Genomic DNA, 24,058 nt, shown 5'->3' with positions numbered 1-24,058 from the left:
TCTGGTCAAAGATCTCTATAATGAGTTTGAATGAAAATTATTCTTGTGAAAGGTGAGAGAGGAATCAAAACAATATTTCTAAGTTAATATTTTATTATAGTATGTATAACTAAATTAATACATGTAACTAAAATATTCTAACCAGCATTAGGCTAATTCATTGGTATCCCCAAAACTTATTCCAGTTGGCCCTCAAAAATTATTTGGATCTTCAGAATCATTTATGTTTGGCCATTTACTGTAGACTGTCTTTAGAACCCAGGTTTTTGGCCGGCTGTGGTGGCTCACGCCTATAATTCCAACACTTTGGGAGGCTGATGCAGGCAGATGGATCCCTTGAGCACAGGAGTTTGAGACCAGCCTGGGCAACATGGCAAAACCATGCAAAAAATACAAAAAATTAGCTGGGCATGGTGGCATGTTACTGTAGTCCTAGTTACTCAGGAGGCTGAGGTCGAGGATCGCTTGAGCCAAGGATATTGAGACTGCAGTGAGCCTTGATTGCACCACTGCACTCTAGCTTGGGTGACAAGAGTTTAGACCCTCTCTAAAAACAAAAACAAAAAACAAAAAACTAGGTCTTAACCACCAAGCTATACTACCTGCACATGGGATAGAAATCATTGGATTGAAACTAAGTTCTTTCATTGTGATAGTCAGGAGGGTTTACATAGTCTAGTTTTGTTCTTCTAGTAGTTAAGTTAAAAGTATTATGACTTTTCTTTTCATCTTATGTGTTTGATAGCACCAAAGACTCTGCACAGAAACAGAAGAACTCACCTCTGTTGAGTGTAAGCCAAACGATAACCAAGGAAAATAACAGAAATGTCCATCTGGAGCACTCAGAGCAGAATCCTGGTTCATCAGCAGGTGACACCTCAGCAGTGCACCCGGCGGTTTTAGGAGAAAACTTGATAGCCACAGCCCTTTGTCTTTCTGGCAGTGGATCTCAGTCTGATTTGAAGGACGTGGCCAGCACAGCAGGAGAGGAGGGGGACACAAGCCTCCGGGAGAACCTCCATCCAGCCACTCGGTCTCTTAAGGCAGGGTGCCATACAAAGCAGCTTGCCTCTGGGAATTGCTCTGAAGAGAAATCCCCACAAGCCTCCATCCTAAAGGAAGGTAACAGGGACACAGGCTTGGATTTCCGACCTGTAGTGTCTCCAGCAAATGGGGTTGAAGGAGTCCGAGTGGATCAGGATGATGATCAAGATAGCTCTTCCCTGAAGCTTTCTCAGAACATTGCTGTACAGACTGATTTTAAGACGACTGATTCAGAGGTAAACACAGATCAAGATATTGAAAAGAATTTGGATAAAATGATGACAGAGAGAACACTGTTGAAAGAGCGTTACCAGGAGGTCCTGGACAAACAGAGACAAGTGGAGAATCAGCTCCAAGTGCAATTAAAGCAGCTTCAGCAAAGGAGAGAAGAAGAAATGAAGAATCACCAGGAGATATTAAAGGCTATTCAGGATGTGACAATAAAGCGGGAAGAAACCAAGAAGAAGATAGAGAAAGAAAAGAAGGAGTTTTTGCAGAAGGAGCAGGATCTGAAAGCTGAAATTGAGAAGCTTTGTGAGAAGGGCAGAAGAGAGGTGTGGGAAATGGAACTGGATAGACTCAAGAATCAGGATGGCGAAATAAATAGGAACATTATGGAAGAGACTGAACGGGCCTGGAAGGCAGAGATCTTATCACTAGAGAGCCGGAAAGAGTTACTGGTACTGAAACTAGAAGAAGCAGAAAAAGAGGCAGAATTGCACCTTACTTACCTCAAGTCAACTCCCCCAACACTGGAGACAGTTCGTTCCAAACAGGAGTGGGAGAGACAAGACTGAATGGAGTTCGGATAATGAAAAAGAATGTTCGTGACCAATTTAATAGTCATATCCAGTTAGTGAGGAATGGAGCCAAGCTGAGCAGCCTTCCTCAAATCCCTACTCCCACTTTACCTCCACCCCCATCAGAGACAGACTTCATGCTTCAGGTGTTCCAACCCAGTCCCTCTCTGGCTCCTCGGATGCCCTTCTCCATTGGGCAGGTCACAATGCCCATGGTTATGCCCAGTGCAGATCCCCGCTCCTTGTCTTTCCCAATCCTGAACCCTGCCCTTTCCCAGCCCAACCAGCCTTCCTCATCCCTTCCTGGCTCCCATGGCAGAAACAGCCCTGGCTTGGGTTCCCTTGTCAGCCCCACGGTCCACACATGCCCCCTGCCGCCTCCATCCTGCCTCCCCCAGGCTTGGGCGGTGTTAAGGCTTCTACTGAAACTCCCCGGCCCCAACCAGTAGACAAACTGGAGAAGATCCTGGAGAAGCTGCTGACTCGCTTCCCACAGTGCAATAAGGCCCAGATGACCAACATTCTTCAGCAGATCAAGACAGCACGTACCACCATGGCAGGCCTGACCATGGAGGAACTTATCCAGTTGGTTGCTGCACGACTGGCAGAGCATGAGCGGGTGGCAGCAAGTACTCAGCCACTTGGTCGCATCCGGGCCTTGTTCCCTGCTCCACTGGCTCAAATCAGTACCCCAATGTTCTTGCCTTCTGCCCAAGTTTCATATCCTGGAAGGTCTTCACATGCTCCAGCCACCTGTAAGCTATGTCTAATGTGCCAGAAACTCGTCCAGCCCAGTGAGCTGCATCCAATGGCGTGTACCCATGTATTGCACAAGGAGTGTATAAAATTCTGGGCCCAGACCAACACAAATGACACTTGTCCCTTTTGTCCAACTCTTAAATGACGGACCTGACTGGGGAGGAAGAAGAAGAGAAACTGATGTGAACAGGAAGCGCGGGTTCAAGATTTCTAAAACTCTATATTTATACAGTGACATATACTCATGCCATGTACATTTTTATTATATAGGTAATGTGTGTATAGAAAGTCTGTATTCCAATGTTCGTAAATGAAAGTATGTATATTATGCAGAAAAAAAAAAAGAAAATCACTTGGGCTGGCAGCTTAGGGACTTTTTGGGTCTAATCCAGCTTCCAACATTCCTTCACAGAGTAATCATAGAATCTTAGAATTAAATGAGCCTCACAGAGCCACCAGTCCAGTTCTCTCATGTTGCAGATAAAGAAACTGAGCCTACTGCTTTTTCCACTGTGCCCTTATTACCTAATAGACAGCATCTAATCCCTATAGACAGCATTTTCTTCATCTTTAGATCTACCTGTCTTTGCCTTTTTTCTCATGTTCCTACGAGTGTTTTGAAGGCTAGGAAATTGATTTTAAATGATTGCACAGTATTTAGTAATTTATGTTAGGCAGGAGGTTGTGTATATGTTGGACTTATACTTTTTGGGGATTGTTCGATGTCATTTTCAAGTATGGCATTTTCTTTAGAAAACTGTAGACCTGGCCAGGCACTGTAGCCTATGCCTATAATCCCGACACATTGGGAGGCTGAGGCAGGAGGATCACTTGAGCCCAGAAGTTTGAGACCAGCCTGGGCAATGAAAGTGAGACCCCTGTCTCCACAAAATATTAGCTGGGTGTGGTGGTGCCTGCCTGTAGTCCCAGCTACTCAGGAGGCTAAGGCAGGACAATCATTTGAGCCTAGGAGTCAAGGCTGCAATGAGCAATGATTGTGCCACTGCACTCCAGCCTGGGTGACAGAGCGAGACCCTGTCTCATAAATAAATAAATGAATGAATAGGCTACGTGTCGTGGTGCGTGCCTGTTATCCATCTACTGCGGAGGCTGAGGTGGGAGGATCACTTGAGCCCAGGGAGTCGAGACTGCAGTGAGCCATGATCATGCCACTGCCCTCTAGCATGGGCAACACAGCAAGACGCTGTCACATACACACACACACAAAAGGAAAACAGTAGGCCTTTCTTTTTCAGGGAAATGAGCAGATGGGGGCAAAAGACAGGAAGAAGTAATGCTGACCTCAACTTAAAGTAAAACACTTATGTTAATCTTTGGAAATAAATGAACTCTCAGAATTACTCTCTAGTTTCTATTAGACACATTAGACAATGCTTTTATGAGTACACATTAGAGTTGATCTGGTACAGTGTCCTTTTTGAGATCAAGCAGTTTGGAGCTGCCACATAAAAGACCACTGCTTATGCCCAGGCACTAATTCATGGCTATGTTGGTGATGGCTTCCTGGTCAAAGGTATCAGCTGGCAGTAGAGAAGTTCAGGATACTTGGCCTTATGTAAAAGATCTCTGGGAAGCTCCTAGTTTTTACATTCTGCATTAAAATTTTTTTAAATTGTGGTAAAATATACATAACATGAGATTTACCATTGTAACCATTTAGAAATCCACAGTTCAGTGGCATTAAGTACAATCACATTGCTGTGCAGCCATCACCACTATCCACCTTCAGAACTTCTTCATCATCCCAGACTGAAACTCCCCAACAAACAATAACTCTTCATTCTCCCTCCTCCCAGCCCCTGGCAACCACTTGCTCTTTCTGTGAATTTTACTACTCCCAGTGCCTCATATAAGTGGAGTCATACAGTATCTGTCTTTTTGTTTCTGCCTTATTTCATTTAGTATAATGTCACGGTTTATCCCTGTTGTAGCATGTGTCAGAATTTCCTTCCTTTTAAAGGCTGAATAATATTCCATTGTATGTATTACCACATTTTGTTTATCCATTCGTCTGTCAGTAGACCCTTGGGTTGTTTCCACCTTTTGGCTATTATGAATAATGCTGCTATGAAAATGGGTATACAGATATCTCTTAGAGTCCCCGCTTTCAATTCTTGGATATATACCTAGGATTGTAATTGCTGCATCATATGGTAGTTCTATATTTAACTTGTTGAGGAATTGCCATATTGTTTTCCACAGTAGCTGCACTGTTACTCATTCCTACCAGCAATGCACAAGAGTTCCCACTTTCTCCACATCCTTGCCAATACTTGTCTTTTTTTTTTTTTTTTTTTTTTGGTAATAGTCATCCTAATGGGTGTGAAATAGTATTTCATTGTGGTTTTGATTTGCATTTTTCTAATTATTAGTGATGTTGAGCATCTTTTCATATACTTACTAGCCATTTGTATATTTCTTTGGAGAACTATCTAATTTGCCCCTTTTTGAATTAGGTCATTTTTTTCTTGTTGCTGAGTTTAGCTAACATGCCTTTTGATTTGCAGGTATTTTTAAGAGGGTGTTTGCTGTGTGGTGCCTTATAAATATATGCCCATTTATGTTGTTTATTTAAAGGAAATCTCTGTACAGATAGATATATTAAAAATGAATATGTTTAGGCCAATTGTGGTGACTCACACCTGTAATCCCAGCACTTTGGGAGGCCAAGGTGGGCGGATCACCTGAGGTCAGGAGTTTGAGACCAGCCTGGCCAACATGGTGAAACCCCATCTTTACTGAAAAATACAAAAAATTAGCTGGGCGTGGTGGCACGCACCTGTAGTCCCAGCTACTCAGGAGGTTGAGGCAGGAGAATCACTTGAGCCCAGGAGCCGGATGTTGCAGTGAGCTGAGATTGCACCACTGCATTCCAGTCTGGACAACAGAGCAAGACTCCATCTCAAAAAAAATTAATATGTTTATTATTATATTATATATTGTATTCTATGTTATAATATATAATGTTATCTATATTTTTTTTGTTCCAACAGTATATCCTTTCAGGCTCTGATGACTTCAACCTGTACATGTGGAGAATTCCGGCAGATCCAGAAGCAGGTGAGTATATCCTTCACATGAACATACTGCTATTGCTGGCCCTGTTGACCTTTGGTATGCTGTGCCCTGAGGGGACAGATCTTTAGCAGTAGAGGATAACAATTCTCTTCTGACATAAGCTGTGACCAAAGGAAATTTAAAAATAAAAATTATAAACCAGATTAAACTATATCCCTCAAACATAGCTTTATCTGACATAAATGATGCTTATATTTTTTTCCTCCTAAGAACCTTTCTTCAGACTTCATAGAACTCCTTTATGTCCTTTATTCCTTTATTTCCAATCTCCTCCTATTTCACACCTGGTTTTTTTTTTTTTTTTTTTTTTTTTTGAGATGGAGTTTCTCTCTTGTTGCTCAGGCCGGAGTGCATTGATGGTATCTCGGCTCACTGCAACCTCTGCCTCCCAGGTTCAAGTGATTCTCCTGCCTCAGCCTCCTGAGCAGCTGGGATTACAGGCGCACGCCACCACACCGGCTAATTTTTTGTATTTTTAGTAGAAACAGGGTTTCACCGTGTTGGCCAGGCTGATCTCGAACTCCTGACCTCAGATGATCTCCCCTCCTCAGCCTCCCAAAGTGTTGGAATTACAGGCATGAGCCACCACGCCCAGCCCACACCTGGAATGTTTTTGTCTTGCTTTTACATGCTTTGCTTTTATTATCCATCTTCATATTCTTGCTTATTACTCTACAAACAGTTGGTAGGGCTCTTTCTTTCCTTTGTCCTCCCTGGTCATGTTAACTAAAGGGAGGCTTTCTCTGTTGATGGACAGGTATGTTCCCTGGGGCTTTGTTGACCCAGGATGTCAGAGAAATTAGGAAGAAATATTTCTGCGTTTGCTGTAGTTGTATTCTGAAAAAAGCCTACAGCTTTCCGTAAATTTGTATTTAAGCAATCTGAGCTTTCAAAAGTGTGGATCATACCTCTTTGTTCTTTTTACTTGCTGTTTTTTGTTTGTTTGTTTGTTTGTTTTACCTTTTTTTTCTTAGGATGGTTTGTTTCTTAATCTTCATTCTTGATAATAGTGTCTTCGTGTGCTCAATGAGTGCTACCTAATGGTAGAAAAATGTCTGTTTTTAATACTCAAACAGCTCAATATGGCCATCTGTTCCAGGTGATATATGACATTAAGCTGAAAAATGGCCTTTAGGAAAATTAGAGTACTATGCCCAGTATATTACACAAAACATGTCTATAGTAGTGCTCAGAGTTTAGGGAAGTTCTTGGCTATTGCTGAATTAACAATATTCTTACCAAATATCTGCCTTTCAAAACCTGTTGAGGCCCACTTTTGGCATAACTCAACATTTGCTGTGGTCTAGTTACTAAACAAGTTACAAAAGGGCTTTTCCCTTTCTAGAATTTAGAAAGCATGAGTGAAACAGCTTACCTTTGAAGCACAAGCAAATGGAACAGCAGTAGTCTACCTGAACAAAAAGTGAAGTTCTAGCACTTGAGGTAGTTGTAGATACAAGTCCCTCACCCCTGTAAATCCTAGCTTGATTGGTTGAGAAGTAATCTTTGGGTTTAATTGTATCTTTTACCTGATCTTGGAAAGCTTTTAATTATTAAGTTAGTATGACTTTAAAAATAGAATGAGGATAATCCTTCTTCTCCCCAGGACTATTCTCTGGAATCTTTTTCAAGTTTGAATAGAGACAATAGGAAAGAATTAGCAATAGTATCATAGGTTTTCTTCTTCTCCCTGCTGCTTTCTTTCTTTCTTTTTTTTTTTGTAAGAGATAGGGTCTCACTCTCGAGCCCAGGCTGGAGTGGAGTGGCATGACCTTGGTTCACTGTAGCCTCAAACTCTGGGCTTAAGTGATCGTCCCACCTTGGCCTCCCAAAGTGCTGGAAGTATATGGCATGAGCCACTGTGGCTGGCCCCCTGCTGCTTTCTTTACTGATTTAGGATATGGACCATCTAGTCTGCCAGAGCTGCAGTAACAAAGTATCACAGACTGGGTGGCTTAACAGAAATTTATTTTCTCACAGTTCTGCAGGCTAGAAGTCCACGATCAAGGTGCTGGCCAGTTTGATTTCTCTCAGTGTCTCTCTCCTTGGCCACCTTCTCACTATGTTCTCACTTTTCTCTGTGCACATGCATCCCTAGTGTCCCTTGCCCTTCTTATAAGGAAGTTCTCATGTCACCTTCTAGATGTTCTCCAGAGATAGTACCCCTAAGTTTAGTTAGTAGTTCCTTAAAAAATAATTATGTCAATTCCTCTGCTGTACTGATTTTCTCTCCTGAATTTGTTCTACCCCTGTTTATGGATTAACGGAATACATCTAGCAGATTTAGTCTGACCAGGCCAGATAAGAATCTTTGGCTGCTTTATTCTAAAGTGCACTATGCAGTGTTTCAGAAAGTACACCCAATGTCACATAAGCTTTTTTAAAGGCCACAGAACCCATGATCTATTAATACTTTCCACATAGGCTGTGGTTGGTTCTGCATCCCCATCCTTTACTTGGTACTTGGGCTTCTTTGTTCACAAGGACAAGACCTTATGACTATCCCTGTTGTTGGATTCACTAACTGTAATTGAGGGTTTGTTTTATCTGTATCGCTCTTCAGCTCACATCATCAATCACAGCAAGTCTGTATTTTTACAGACTTGATCATCATCTTGCTCTGTATGTGTCTAAAGTATCTTTTAAGATTATTTTTTGCATGTCTTGACTCATTTGGGGATTCAGCCCTTCTGCCACTATTCTGACAGATCCCACCCACATTTTTTTTTTTCTCTTCTCTCTCTTTAAAAAAAAAAAAAAGTCAGGGTCTCGCTATGTTGCCCAGGCTGGAGTGCAGGGGCTATTCACAGGCACAATCAGAGCATACTACATACAGCCTTGAGCTCCTGGGCTGAAGCAATCCTCCTGCCTAAGCCTCCCAAGTATCTGGGACTACAGGTGCGCGTCACTGTGCCTGGTCTCTTTTATTTTTTCATATTCGTGGAACTTCTCTTTTTCTTTCTATTCTTCCTTCTTGTTCTTTTTTATTACCTCCACTATTTTTGTAATTAAATACTTTTTTAATCAAAGTAATAGAGCTATATAATTTTTAAATCAAATAATATTATAAAGCTTATTTTTTAAAAGCACAGCAGTCCCTTTCTCTACCTTTGCCTATAACATGCTTATAATATTTTTGGATTTTCAATATTAGACATTCTGTGTTGACTTTCTACTATTGAAATCAATCAGTTTCCCAAGACAGGAATCTTCATTCTCCTACGTAGAGAGTATTTGCCTGGTAATTAAACTATGGCTCTAAGAGCCAAATAGGGAAATGAGGCTGTGGGTCTTACAGATCTATATGAAGATTTTTGTTGAATCCTACCCCCCAACTGTGCCTTGTATCCCCAGTCTAAAACCTCTTTGGGTCAGTGTCAGTTGGCAACCCCCAGACTTCTGCTTATGTGGGGAATGGATGGTTTCCTGGCCATGTGGACTCAAGGGAAGAGTTTTAACCATGCTTTATACATGGTTTTAACTCCTCCTGTTTTCAGCCCTACTCTTCAACCTGGCTTCAGGAATACTTGGTACCTCTCATTTTTATATGTAATACCTCAATTTTAAAATGTTGGCAATTAATGCATAGCTATAAAAAATATTTAGCAAAGTTCAGTAAGCCTAACAAGATATCTGTGGGCTGGATGCATCCCTTGAGTTCTAACTTTGAATGCTTAGATGAGGAAAATCTTGTCAGGAAACTCTTAATCCAATCTAATGTATTTTTGACTTAAATAATCATGGGCCAAGGATAAGTGTGTACACATTCATTCAATCATTCATTTTCTCTCTCTGTCTTTCCCTCTTTCTCTCACCTATTGGATATATGATTCTAAGGCAGGCTAGTAAGGGAAAGCTGACTTGCCATTTGTATACCTAATGACATAATCAGAACTAGACTCTAGATGACAAGCAGTCAGCATTTATTTGATGCCTGCTGTGTGTTTCATGTGCGTGCTGAGTGCTGAGAGAATGAGATGGAGAGCAGTCCTGAGTGTTAGCCAAAGTCAAGGCCATCTTTTTCTTCTGCACACTCCTGCTCAGGAAGACTGTTAATCAGTCTTTGTTTTTTTGCTATACAAACTCCAAAGAGATGAAATTTATTTGCGGTATAAACAGTACTATATAGGTCTTTCCAACAGGACTTCCTAGTGGGCTGAGGAGATCATTTCAATATATAAGACCTATATCTACTATAAAACTTGCTACCAGGGAAGATCAGGTCCAATTTTTTAGTTGATTTTAAATAACTCATTCTAAAAATCCCTTTAAAAATTAGAGGAAGGGGCCGGGCGCAGTGGCTCATGCCTGTAATCCTGGCACTTTGGGAGACTGAGGGAGGCGGATCACTTGAGGTCAGGAGTTTGAGACCAACCTGGCCGACATAGTGAAACACTGTCTTTACTAAAAATTCAAAAATTAGCCGGGCATAGTGGTGCACACCCATCATCCCAGCTACTTGGGAGGCTGTGGCAGGAGAATTGCTTGAACCCGGGAGGGAGAGGTTGCAATGAGCCGAGATCGCACCACTGCACTCCAGCTTGAGTGACAGAGGAGACTCCAGCTCAAAAAATAAAAACAAAAAAATAAAATAAAATAAAATTAGAGGAAGGAATAGAACTAGAACTGGGAACTTTGCTGTGGCAAAGAAAAAGTCCATTGGAATATGTCTATGACCTCTAAAGTAGGTAGGAAGGGCATCTGTTTTTATGTGGCAATTCTGAAAATAAAATAAATAGACTAGCAGTTACATATAGAGCCAGAGTTACATGTTGAAAGGAGCATTAGACTTAAAATCATACCTGGATTCAAGTCCTCTAACTTGAACTTAACTACCACTAACTACATGACTGATTTTTAGCAAGTTACATAATAGTATTTGTCTGAGCCTCAGTTTCTTATATAAAATGTCTCCCTCCCCTGCCTTATATTGTGTGATGATTTAATAATCTTGGAAGCTTTCTGAAAACAATGCATATTCAAATATAAGACATTGTTACTGCTATATATAGTAAGATCAGTGTAGATCCATCATTTCCAAAGCATTTTTTCCCTAATAAGTTAGGTATGGAAGTAATGGATTTGGCAATGTGCGGGGAAGGTTGGTAGGTGTCTCTTGAAAATATTTATTTTGCCTTTTCCTTCTCTTTCCCTGAATTCTTGTTAGAAAGGGCTTTAGGGTTTTCACAGGTCAAGTTGCTTTTCTTGAGCTACCTCTTACTCTAAGACCTTCTTATTTATGGAAAGAAGCATAACGTGATAGAGTTGTTAGGACTGGCTTTAAATTCCTGATCCATTTATCTTCCAACTGGGGGCTTTGGAAAAATTTCCTAATCTTACCAAACTCCTGTGAAATAAGGATTTTAACACCACCACCAATAATAGTACTTTCTTAGGATTATTGTGAGAGTACTTAGTAGCTACTGAATGACTGTTATTCCTCACTAAGAAAACCTTCTCGGCTGGGCACAGTGGCACATGCCTGTAATCCCAGCACTTTGGGAGGCTGAGGTGGGAGGATCGCTTGATGCCTCAGGAGTTTGAGACCATCCTGAGCAACATAGTGGAATCCTGTCTTCACAAAAAAATTTTTTTAAACTAACTACTACTGGGCACAATGGCTCGTACCTGTAATCCTGGCACTTTGGGAGGCTGAGGCAGGAAGATCAGTTGAGCCCATGAGTTTGAGACCAGCCTGAGCAACACAGCAAGACTGTGTCTCTAATAATAAAAAGAAAGAAAGAAAACTGGGCATGGTGGCATATGCCTGTAGTCCCAGTTGCTCAGGAGGCTGAGGCAGGAGTATTGCTTGAGCCCAGGAGTTTGAGACTGCACACTTCAACAACAGAATGAAAGAATGAGACTCCATGTCTACACTCTCACCTTTTAATAACTCCTTAGAGATCAAGACATTGTCCTTCCTTGCTACCCTCCTGGAATGGCTGATTGAGTTGTTCTTGCATGAAGGCTGCCCTTGACTCATCAGTAGTTCAAAAGGGTTCTCTTATGTGACAAATTTTCCCTGAATGGAAGGGAAAACATGTATTTTACTGCCAAGTCACTGCAACCGCCCCACTGGCAGTAGGCTGATGAAGTAGGCTGGAAACAGCTGTAAATGCGTTTTATGGGCCTGCATATGTTTGTGTGCTCTGTCTTCTTTTCTAGACATGTATTTACTCTCAGTGACTTAGGCCTAGGTATCTGCTTTTTCCTCCCATGTAATTGGAAAAAACAGCTGTTTTTAATTGGTTGCAAGTAGTTGGTTATAAACACATGTGAGGCACATATGATGAAAGAACTCAGCATAACTGACTTTTTTGTGCAACTAAGCATTGATGCCTGTGGAGGTCTTTGAGCTGTACTGACAGCATTGGCTATCCCCATCTGGTTTTTCTCATCTCTTAAGTGGTTATGTGGTCTCCAGGAGGCAGTCACTGCTCTGTCTGTATTGTCAGTATCCTTGATTGTCCTTCTCTTTATGGTTTGAGACTAGAAGACCCTGCAGCTGTTAACTTGGGCCTTTTTGAAATGCTAAGAGGCTTGGTTACCTTTTCTAGATGTACCAGGAAAAGAAGTAGTCTCTTGTCTTGCCGTAAACTTTTTTTTTTTTTTTTTTGAGATGGAGTTTCGTTCTTGTTGCCCAGGCTGGAGTGCAATGGCACGATCTCGGCTCACTGGAACCTCTGCCTCCCGGGTTCAAGCGATTCTCCTGCCTTAGCCTCCTGAGTAGCTGGGTTTACAGGCATGTGCCACCACACCTAGCTAATTTTGTATTTTTAATAGAGACGGGGTTTCTCCATGTTGGTCAGGCTGATCTCGAACTCCCGACCTCAGGTGATCCGCCTGTCTTGGCCTCCCAAAGTGCTGGGATTACAGGCATGAGCTACCACGTCCGGCCCTTGCAGTAAACTCTTAATTCTACCAGTGGAGTCAAGAATGAAACAGATTGTCTTAAATCTGCTTACCAAACCTCATTTTAGCAGATAGCTTTAAGCTTCAAGCTTTATCCCAAAGAGGATGATGAGGGCTTTAATTTCAATTTGTTCACTTATTGAGTATCCTTAGATAAGACATCATGTAAAGCTCTATGGGCCACTGAAAAATGAACATTTTTTTGCCTTCAGAGAGCTTCCAGTATAACAGAGACAACAAAAAGGATGTGCGTGAGCACACACACAGACACATACACTCAATGTAAAAGTGGCTTCTGAGGCCTATAAAAAAGATAATGAAGGAGGTCTTGAAGAGACTTGGGGAGACTGGTAAAATTTTCATGCAGTTAGCATTTCAGAGGACCCTGAAGGATAGGTAGGATTTCAGCCCCTTTATTTCTTTGCTCCTACTTACTACATTATAGTAAAAATGCTGTAAAAGAATATCTAGGCCAGGCGCAGTGGCTCCATGCCTGTAATCCCAGCACTTTGGGAGGCCAAGGCGGGCAGATCCCAAGGTTGAGAGATTGAGACCATGCTGGCCAACATGGCGAAATCCCATCTCTACTAAAAATACAAAAATTAGCTGGGCATGGTGGTGCATGCCAGTAGTCCCAGCTACTTGGGAAGCTGAGGCAGGAGAATCACTTGAACCCCCAGTAGGCGGAGGTTGCAGTGAGATCACACCACTGCACTCCAGCCTGGTGAGATTCCATCTTAAAAAAAAAAAAAAAAAAAAAAAAAGAATATCTGGGCTGGATTAGGTGGCTCACACCTGTAATCCCAGCACTTCGGAGGGCCAAGGCAGGAGGATTGTTTGAGCCCAAGAGTTTGAGACCAGCCTGAGCAACATGGCGAAACCCTATCTCTACAAAAAATACAAAAAATTAGCCAGGCGTGGCGCCATGTCCCTATAGTCCCAGCTACTAGGGAGGCTGAGGTAGGAAGATTGCTTGAGCCTGGGAGGTGGGATTACTGTGAGCCAAAATCATGCCACTGCACTCCAGCCTGGGGAACAGAATGAGACCCTGTCTCAAAAAAAAAAAAAAAAAAAAAAAGATATGAAATTGGCTGCAGAAAGATTGGAGAAAAAGAAACACTTATTGGGTGATGGAATACATATGTGGAGATTTTTTTTTCCTGCATGCTTGTGTTCCACCATCTAATACACTCACATCTTTTCATTTCATCATATATTTATTAAAAACCTTACTCTGTGCTAGGCACAGTTCTAGAGACTAGGGATACAGTGGAGATAGAAGCCCTGCTATCATGGAGCTTATGTTCTAGCAGGGGAAACAATGAACAATAAACATAGTAAAGTACGTAGTATGTTTAAAAAGTTAGAAGTGCTATAGAAAAAGTAGAACAGAGTAAGGAAGATAGGAAGTGGTATTGGGCGGCCTGGGGTGGTATTGGGGGCCTGGGGTGTTGCAGTTGTATACAGAATATTTAGTATAGGCCTTATTGAGAAGTTCATATCTGAGTAAAAGCCTCAAAGTGCTTAAGGAGCTGGCCATGCAGAAATTTGGTAGAAGAGCATTTCAGGGAGAGCCAGCATGAAGGTCCTGAAGTAAGAGTATACCTGGTGTATTTGATAAACAGCAAGGAAGTCAAGGTGTTAAGGCAGAGTAGGGGATGGGGATAATAGTGGGAGATGAAGTCAGTGATGAGTGAAGCAAGGCGGGTGTGCAATCATGTAAGCTCTTACTGAGGAAATGGGGTGACATTAGAGGATTTCGAGCAGGGGAATGGCATGATCTGACTTGTTTTAAAAGGATCACTCTGGCTGCTGAGTTGAGGATTGATGGTAGGAATGGGGCTGCCAAGAATAGAAATGAGAACTAGTAGGGGTCTCATTTGATACAGGTGAATGGTGATGATGGCTTGAACCAGGGTAATAGAGGTTGGATTCTAGATACATTTTGAAGGTAAAACCATCAGGATTTCCTCAAAGATCGAGGAAGAGGGCAGTGCAGGTAGTTCAAGATGTTTCTTAAACATCCAGGTAGAAATGTTGAATGGTTTGAAGGTCTAGAGTTCAAGAGAAAGATCTGGACTAGAAATAACAATTTTAAGTTTGGATAACATGTAGATAGTATAAAGCCATAAGACTGGGTGAGCTTACCAAATAAGTGTGTATATTTAGTCAGGATTGAGCCCTTAAGGTATTCCAATCTTTAGAAGTCAAGGGGAGGAAGCTGGGTATGGTGGCATGCACCTGTAGTCCAGCTACTTGAGAGACTGAGGTGGGAGGATCACTTGAACCTATTAGTTCAGGGTTGTAATGTGCTGTGATTCCAACTGTGAGCAGCCACTGCACTCCAGCCTGGGCAGCATAGCAAGAAAACAAAAAGGAATCAAGGAGAGTATCCAAAAAGGAGATCAAGAAGGAGTGACCAATTGAGGCAGAAGGAAAACCAAGAGAGGGTGATCCTAGGAAATCAAGTGAAGAAGCAACTAACTATGTTGAATGTTGCTGATAAATCAAATAAGAAGAGTTCAGATGAAGACTGAATTAACCATTGGATTTTTTGGTGAATAGCATATGCTGTCATATACTAAATTTTCCCAAGTCCAAATCATTCATATTGCTCAGGGAAGGACTAGGTAATTAACAGAGATTTGATGTCCATTTTATCATTTGAATAACTACTGTTATCTGGTTTTCAACTTCTCCCCTACAAAGTACTACTACCCTTTTAGGTATCTGTTCACAGTCTTGCCTTATCAGTACGTTGTTCAGGATGGTTTGATACCCCAGCCTAGAGCTGCCAGATAAGGTTCTTCATGAAGTACCGAAAGCATTTCCTATACCATAATCTGTCTTTTTAGCCTGATGATGGAGTTGTTGTTTTTTTGTTTGTTTGCTTTTTGAGACGGAGTCTCCGTCTGTTGCCAGGCTGGAGTGCAGTGGCACAATCTCGGCTCACTGCAACCTCTGCCTCCCAGGTTCAAGTGATTCTTCTGCCTCAGCCTCCCACATAGCTGGAACTACAGGCATGCGCCACCACGCCCCACTAATTTTTGTATTGTTATTAACGTAGAGATGGGGTTTCACCATGTTGGCCAGGATGGTCTTGATCTCTTGACCTCATGATCCGCCTGCCTTGGCCTCCCAAAGTATTGGGATTAGAGTCATGAGCCACTGGATGATAGAGTTTTTTAAATAGCACTCTTAACAGTGTTCTTCACTAATTTCCATTTAGCAATCATTTATCACGTCTCCTTCTTACATACCTTGCTCTATTCTTACTATCTTGTATATGTCAACATCTAAATCTCAGAAGACCAAGGTTCTTCTTCATGAAGGTCATTGCTCTATTGTTTACAAATGCAAGGTTTATCTCCTGCTGTCATAAGTTTTTGTCTTCTGTCAGCCCCTTCCAGTCTTTTGGCCCCTGTTCTAAGTTCCTCACTATTGCCTTCACACTTAATTTCTTCCCACTCTTACAAAGGTATTTGTTCCACCTATTATAGTCATGAGCCACTTAATAATGAGGATGCATTCTGAGAAATGTGTCATTAGGTGATTTGTTGTGCAAAATTCATAGGGTATATTTACACAAATCTAGATGATAAAGCATATACACACCTAGGATGTGTGGTATAGCCTATTGCTTCTAGTCTACAAACCTGTATAGCATGTGACTATACTGAATACTGTAGGCAGTTGGACACAATGGTAAGTGTTTGTGTATCTAAACATAACTAAACATAGAAAAGACACAGTGAAGATACAGGATTGTTTTTTAGATTTTTGTTGTTGTTTCTGTGGTTGTGTGTGTGTGTGTGTGTGTGTGTGTGTGTGTTTGAGACAGTCTTGCCCTGTGTGTGTGTTTGAGACAGGCTTGCTCTGTCACCTAGGCTGGAGTACAGTGGTGTGATCTGAGCTCACTGCAACCTCCAACTTCCGGATTCAAGCAATTCTCATGCTTCAGCCTCCCGAGTAGCTGAGATTACAGATGTGCACCACCACAGCCGGCTAATTTTTGTATGTTTAATAAAGACAGGGTTTTGTTATGTTGACCAGGCTGGTCTCAAAACTCCTGGCCTCATGTGATACGCCCACTTTGGCCTCCGAAAGTGCTGGGATTACAGGCGTGAGCCACTGCTCCTGGCCAATATACAGTATTATAATCTTATGGGACCACTGTCATTGACTGAAACATCATCATGCAGCACATGACCATAATGGGGTTGCAAGGAAAGGGCAAAAAGTCCAAAGATTCTGGCAAGAAAATTAATCCTGGTGTTTTGTCCAGGTTGCATTTGGGATTGATTTCAGTACAGAGTACTTAAGTGGTCTCTTTTATAGCCCAAAGTGCCATGATTGCTAAGTTGCTATTAGACCAAGACATCAAGAAATCTTGACCACATTGCTTTCAGCATTTGAGTGAAAAACATACTCATTCTTGGAGGACTTCATGAAGCAAATGAACTTGACACTAAACAAAAGCAACTGAAATTGGCTAGAAATGGGAATAGTATTCTGACTCTTCAAAGGCCTGAGGCAGTAAACCCCTGGCTGAATGTGATGGAAGTGGGCCATAAGTAGAGAAGGGAGGGAAATTAGGACATACACATTTCCCTTGGTGTTCTCTAAGGAGACATTTGGCCTTGGCATTTAGAAAGATCTTTATCTGAATTTTGAGCAAGTTGTTTTCCCTTGGGATCCTGGGGTGTCCTAAGGTAGTAAGTGGATCACTGATACTGAAATTCTTTGAGATACCTTGTTCTAATTTTCTTTTCTGAAATCTTGCAATAGATATGGTTATAGTCTTTCCCACCCCCCTACCATCTCTTCTAAATCAAATAAAGATTAATATATGGAGACTTTGGCCTCAACTTAGGAACTAAACTTAAAAAGGGGTGTCAGCTGGTTGGGCGCGGTGGCTCATGCCTGTAATCCCAGCATTTTGGGAGGCCAAGGCAGACAGATTATGAGGTCAGGAGTTGGAGACCAGCCTGACCAACATAGTGAAACCGCATCTCTACCAAAAATACAAAAAAATTAGCTGAGTGTAGTGGCATGCGCCTGTAATCCTAGCTATTCAGGAGGCTGAGGCAGGAGAATTGCTTGAACCCAGGAGGTGGAGGTTGCAGAGAGCCAAGATTGTGCCACTGCACTCCAGCCTGGGCAACAGAGCAAGAGTCCATCTCAAAAAAAAAAAAAAAAAAGTGTCAGTACATTTGGCTAAGCCTACCAAAGCAGATGGCCCAGAGAAATGACTGTTGGTTTATACAGAATTTTATAAACAAATGGCAGCTCAGGAATGAGTCAGATCCTTTTTCCTGGGTATGTGGTATTTTATTTATTGGTACCCATTATTAGCAATTCGGTCAGGACAGTTCAACAACCAAGGGGGTGAGGTTGATCCTTACCTGGGCCCTTACCCACAGTCTTAAGAGATGACCCTGAAGGGAGATTATGTGGGTTATATAGTTCTTGGATAAAAATATGCCCTTCCTAACTCCTTCCAATTTAATCCTACTATCGACCAGCACAGTCTGGTTAGATGACAGAGGAAAGGAGACCCTAGACTCTTTCTGATATTGGCATTTTGACTTTAGCTATTTCAGATTAAAGGAGAAGCTATCTGGCTTATACAGATACCTAGGATGAATCTCAAAAAAATATTGTATGTAAACTGTTCAGTAGCAGTTGTATTCAATCATCTCAAACCTGGGAACCAGGAAAGAAACTATGAAAAACCTCTCTGAAGTCATTTATTGCTATGATTGTACACAGTCTTGGTTACCTTAAACAAATGGCCACTATAATTCTGCCTGTACCTGTTTTCACCATCAGTCTCTGAGTTTATTGATTTCCTCTTCTTTTTCAGATTTCCTAGGTACCAGTGTGGGTGGAAAGAAGGAAAAAAAAGACCTCGTGTTAAAATTGCTACCAAGAAGAGAAATCAGGGCTGGGCGCGGTGGCTCACGCCTGTAATCCCCAGCACTTGGAGGCCGAGGCGGCGTGGATCACGAGGGTCAGGAGTTCAAGGCCAGCCTGCAGATGGTGAACCCGTCTCTACTGAAAATACAAAAATTAGCCAGCGGTGGGGGTGGGGCGCCGTGTAATCCCAGCTACGCAGGAGCTGAGCAGAGAATTGCGTGAACCGGAGTGAAGTGTGCAGGAGGCCCTGATCGAGCCACTGCGCTCCAGCCCGGGCAACAGAGCAAGACTCCATCTCAAGAAAAAAAGAAAAAAAAAAAAAGAGATCATATTGCCTGAAAGTGCAATAGAAACAGTTTTTCCATGATCTGAATTTTCAGACATTGATACCCTTCGACTATTCTTTAGATCTGAAAGTTACTTTAATTGTGTTCCAAGTCAGAAAGATTGGTTTGGTTGATGCACTTTAGTTCTATGATAGCTGATTCTTTGTGAGACCTTCCATCTGTCCTCTTTTGACATACTTATTCTAAAATTGCTCTCTTTTCAAACACTATTCATTCAGCAAGTATTTATGCACCTGGTGGACTTTGGACATTGCACCCCAGGTTCTAGGTACGCAAGAGTAAGACAGATCCAGTTCTACTCTCATTGTATACTAGTGTCAGTGATGTGATGAAATGGCTTATGGTAATGCTATAGAGCTTGTGCTTGGGATACCATTGAATACAGTGCCCCTTCTTTTAATTTAGGACTTCAGAAGAAAACCACCTATCTAATAACTGCCAGAAAGATTTAGAAATCTAAATCTTCTGAATGTAAGCTTCTGACTCCATTCCTGTTCAAACTTTTCCATCTTCCAAAGGCAGCTGATATCGTGGAAAGCATATTAGGCACTGTAGCCAGACTTTGGTTGAAATCTTGGCTCTGCCATTTTCTAGCTTTGTGACTTGGGATAAGTCACTTAAATTCCCCTACATCCACCCCCCCCCCCCGCCCTTTTTTTTTTTTTTTTTTTTTTTTTTTTTTGAGATGGAGTCTCGCTCTGTCGCCCAGGCTGGAGTACAGTGGCTGGATCTCAGCTCACTGCAAGCTCTGCCTCCCGGGTTTACGCCATTCTCCTGCCTCAGCCTCCCGAGTAGCTGGGACTACAGGCACCCGCCACCTCGCCCAGCTAGTTTTTTTGTATTTTTTAGTAGAGATGGGGTTTCACCGTGTTAGCCAGGATGGTCTCGATCTCCTGACCTCGTGACCCGCCCGTCTCAGCCTCCCAAAGTGCTGGGATTACAGATGTGAGTCACCGTGCCCGGCCCATCCCCCCTTTTTATGAGGCAGTAGGATTAAACAAGAGACTGTTGCTAGATTTAAATCAAAGTTTCTTTGCTAACCACCCTACTGGGAGTAGAGGTAGAAGTAGGATGTTAAAAAAGTAAAATTCAGAGGAGACCCATGAGCAGAAATGCTACTTGTCATAATTAACCTTATCTAGAAGAAATAGACCCAAAGGAACTTTTGGGGGATGGTAGGATCTCTCTGTCAAGACAACTATCTTGGGGTTCTTTAGATTCCTATTTATCCCTCTTCCCTAATTCTCTCTAGTTTATTTTCATTTTGACTAGGCCCAGCTTCCCTTTCATCCCACCTTAGGAACCCAGTGCACTCAGACCGCCTAGAGGTTCCCACAATGGCAGTGTACGTCAGTGCCTAACTTTTCCTCATCCTCTTTCTCCATGAAAAATACACTAATCCTGTGTCCTAGTCCCTTTCTTTTTTTATGGTTTATTAGCAAACTTGATGTTGGGCTGAGATATGAATATGATAAATATGTTTTCCATTCTGGACAATTCAAATATTATTAATGTCAAATATGGAGAAAAGTTTTGTCACCCACCAAATAGACTGAGCACCTAAAGCTGGCTGAGTGAGCAGATGGGTGCAGTCTGGAACCTTTTGCTGTCATAAAAAAGATATGTACATGGCAATAAGGAGGTATCTCTTCCATGAGACAAAGGAGAGTTGTGTTAGGGGACCAAAAGCAGAAGGTAGCCCTAGAGCCATACTATTTTGGGGGAAGGGACATTGTTGTAGTCTTTTTCTCTCTAAACACAGACATTGAGAAATATTTGGAATGAGTATTTGTACAAGGTGGAGTTGGGAGTGGAGGGAGGCACTTGGAGCACAGATTGTCTAATGATACTTTGCGGCCTGGTGGAGCCATGCTCCTGGTAGGGACTAAGAGGTGATTTCTTGAGTAGATAAATGAACACTCATTTGTTTGTGTCTGGATGCATCACATTTTGCCAGTTAGCCAAGGGCACATGTTTTTCTGTGTGTACTGAGTTGTCTCATTGCTCAGAAGGAACTTGATCAGAATTTATGTGCATGTGTTCTGGAGGGGTATGATATCATTACCAGTGCAGTGGAACCTTTGAATTTATCCCAAGTTCATAAATGATAACATGTTTATCTGTGTTATAAGTTCCAGGCCTCTGGCACTTTTCTCATTCACTGAAGAAGGAAGCCTACAGGATGGTCCTTAAAATGCAGCTTCTATCGATGTCCTCTTGACTTTAATCTATACATGGTATCTTTAAGTCCCACTCTCTAATTCTTATTTTCAGTACTTGGACCCTGCTTATTATGAAAGTAATCCAAATCTTCTTTCTTTCTGTATCCTTAGTTCTGCCTGCTATTGGGGGGAGGGGTGAGGAAGTATTCTCTCTATTATTTCCCCCAGTGGTTTTGGTTTTTATGGGGTTTTTTGTTTTGTTTTGTTTGCTGTCTTCATCATAGAAACTGAGGGCAAATGGATTAGCCATGTTTTTTGTACGTTTAAGTCATTATATGCTTCTGATTCTGCATGTCCCTGGTTCAGCTGCCTAACTATTCCCAAGCAGTTCAGTCTCATTTTGCTAATGATTGGCCTTTTCTAAGGTAGCACTTGGATTCTATCTTGGGGATCAAAAATTTGAGAAATTTTTAAGTGGCTTTGGTTTCATTGACAATGGAATTGCAGTGGGTGGGTGTGGGCAATGCTTAAAGGCTAAATAAAGGCTCTTCATAAGAGCACATATGCTGAGAGGTGTTTCTTCTTCTCTCTTTCCATAGCAACTTATCTGTAAGATTAAGCATTCTGCTGGTGGTATAATCAAAAAATCTTAGCTCCCATTCAGAGCTGTTTATCTGCCGTTACTGGAACCTATTTACGTTCATTCATTTCATCATCTGATTTTTGTTTCCTTCTGTTTTCCCAGGTGGCATTGGTAGGGTGGTCAACGGAGCCTTCATGGTGCTGAAAGGGCATCGATCTATTGTTAACCAAGTCCGATTTAATCCCCACACCTACATGATCTGTTCTTCTGGTGTAGAAAAGATTATCAAGGTGAGGCACCTTCCCCTTCTGTCCTTTTAGAGAAATTCTCGCAATTTATAATTAGAAGAAACTAGAACAATATATGTAGGACCTCATATCTAAACATACTAAAGGTCTATCAGAATTCTCAGATTTTGACATATTACAAAATATTAGAAAGCTGATATTAAAAAAGTGATGCCAGGCATACTGACAGTACCTGTAGTCCCAGCTACTTGGGAGGCTGAGGCAGGAGGATCACTTCGACCTAAGAGTTTGAGACCAGCCTGGGAAACATAGCAAGACACCATCTTAAAAAATAAAAAATAGGCCGGGCGCGGTGGCTCAAGCCTGTAATCCCAGCACTTTGGGAGGCCGAGACGGGCGGATCACGAGGTCAGGAGATCGAGACCATCCTGGCTAACACAGTGAAACCCCGTCTCTACTAAAATACAAAAAATAGCCGGGCGCGGTGGCGGGCGCCTGTAGTCCCAGCTACTCGGGAGGCTGAGGCGGGAGAATGGCGCAAACCCGGGAGGCGGAGCTTGCAGTGAGCTGAGATCCGGCCACTGCACTCCAGTCCGGGCGACAGAGCGAGACTCCGCCTCAAAAAAAATAAAAAAATAAAAAAAAAAAAAGAAGAAAGAAAGAAAGGTGATTTAAAATGCTCTTTTCAGAACCATTTAGTTTTTCATTTTAAAAAGTTTTTTTAGAGACAGGGTGTTGCTATGTTGCCCAGGCTGTACCTAAACTTCTGGGCTCAACCAGTCCTTCTGCCTGAGCCCCCCAAAGTAGCTGGAACTACAGGCATACACCACTGTACCTGGCTTGGAACCATTTTTTTTTTAAACTAATCACTAGGCTTTGAAACAGACATTGTCTTCTAGACACTACCTTGTATGCTGCAACATTTTCAAAGGCGTTTGGCCTTGAGTATAATGAATTCTGTTTTCCAGACCTCATCTGGAGGTTAGGAGAGCCACTATCCCCTCAGTTACTTTGTATGTACTTTGCATTAATTGCCGTCCTAATACGGCGTGGATAAAACTAATGATTGCCAGAATCATAATTAAATTGTCTCAGAAGATATCAAAAAAACTACTGCATGTGGTTGTAATTGAGGCTACTTGGGTAGCTCTGAATACTGAATACTTGCATCATTTGCACATTGGCTGAATGAACTCACCTCTGCTAAGAAATGTTTTTATAGCTGCAAAAGTGGGTCCTAGCCTGGCCTGTGTCCACAGAAGGATGACCCACTGCCCATCACTTGTATTCAAGTTGCTAGTACCATTTTTTCCACATCTGAGAAAATGAGAATTCAGGGTAAATGATTAATTCTGGAGGTCCCTGAGATAATGACTTTTAAGTAAGGATAGGTGATGTTCCTGCCAAAAGCTAAGATACTTTGATTTTGGCTGGGTGTAGTGCATCACACCTGTAATCCCAGTACTTTGGGAGGCTGAGGCAGGAGGATCACTTGAGCCCGGGAGTTTGAGACGAGCCTGGGCAATATAGTGGGACCCAGTCTCTAAAAAAAATTTAAAAATTAGTGTATACCTGTAGTCTTAGCTACTCGGGAGGCTGAGGCTAAGGGATTGCTTGAACCTAGGAGGTCGTGCTACAGTGAACCATATTCCCACCACTGCACTCCAGCCTAGGCAACAGAGTGACACCCTATTTCAAAAAAAAAAAAAAATTCCTCAATTTTTTAATTAAAATGACTTTGAAAACCTGAGAGTTTTCAGAGAAAAACATAAAATTGACTTGTGATTATTTTATTTCATAATTTTCATTTTCTTTTGTTCTTAAAAAATAATAACTATCCAGAGCTAAATCAAGTTGTACTTGATGGCAGGGGGCAGCTGTCAGAAATAAAATATTGAGGCCAGGTGTGGTGGCTCATGCCTGTAATCCCAACACTTTAGGAGGCCGAGGCAGGTGGATCATCTGAGGCCAGGAGTTCGAGACCAGCCTGGCCCAAACAGTGAAACCCTGTCTCTACTAAAAATACAAAAATTAGTCGGGTGTGGTGGTGTGTGCCTGTAGTCTCAGGTACTCAGGAGGCTGAGGCAGGAGGATTGCTTGAACCCAGGAGGCGGAGGTTGTAGTGAGCCAAGAGTGTGCCACTGCACTCCAGCCTGAGTGACAAAGCGAGACTCTATCTCCAAAA

At 42.0% G+C, this 24,058-nt stretch overlaps 2 protein-coding genes across 7 annotated transcripts in view; both read left to right on the top strand.

Annotated features, from left to right (window-relative positions):
* LOC108533738 (RING finger protein 214-like) overlaps positions 1–2,941 on the top strand; it is a 4,123-nt gene extending 1,182 nt beyond the window's left edge. Inside the window, 3 exon segments of the mRNA XM_017878632.1 lie at positions 742–1,826; positions 1,829–2,189; positions 2,192–2,941. Coding sequence (XP_017734121.1) covers positions 742–1,826; positions 1,829–2,189; positions 2,192–2,748 — 2,003 coding nt within the window. The 3' untranslated portion in view covers positions 2,749–2,941.
* DCAF5 (DDB1 and CUL4 associated factor 5) overlaps positions 1–24,058 on the top strand; it is a 121,997-nt gene that overhangs the window by 85,118 nt on the left and 12,821 nt on the right. For all 6 annotated transcript variants that reach the window (XM_017878620.1, XM_017878622.1, XM_017878619.1 and 3 more), the window contains exons 7-8: positions 5,618–5,684; positions 21,788–21,915. In XM_017878620.1, coding sequence (XP_017734109.1) covers positions 5,618–5,684; positions 21,788–21,915 — 195 coding nt within the window. The remainder of the gene's footprint in view (positions 1–5,617; positions 5,685–21,787; positions 21,916–24,058) is intronic.

This window comes from Rhinopithecus bieti, unplaced genomic scaffold (genome assembly GCF_001698545.2).
Source record: "Rhinopithecus bieti isolate Rb0 unplaced genomic scaffold, ASM169854v2 scaffold_11252, whole genome shotgun sequence".
In the NCBI taxonomy this organism is placed as follows: domain Eukaryota; kingdom Metazoa; phylum Chordata; class Mammalia; order Primates; family Cercopithecidae; genus Rhinopithecus; species Rhinopithecus bieti.
Note: the sequence above shows the minus strand (reverse complement) of the source record. Positions and strands in the feature narration are given on the sequence as shown.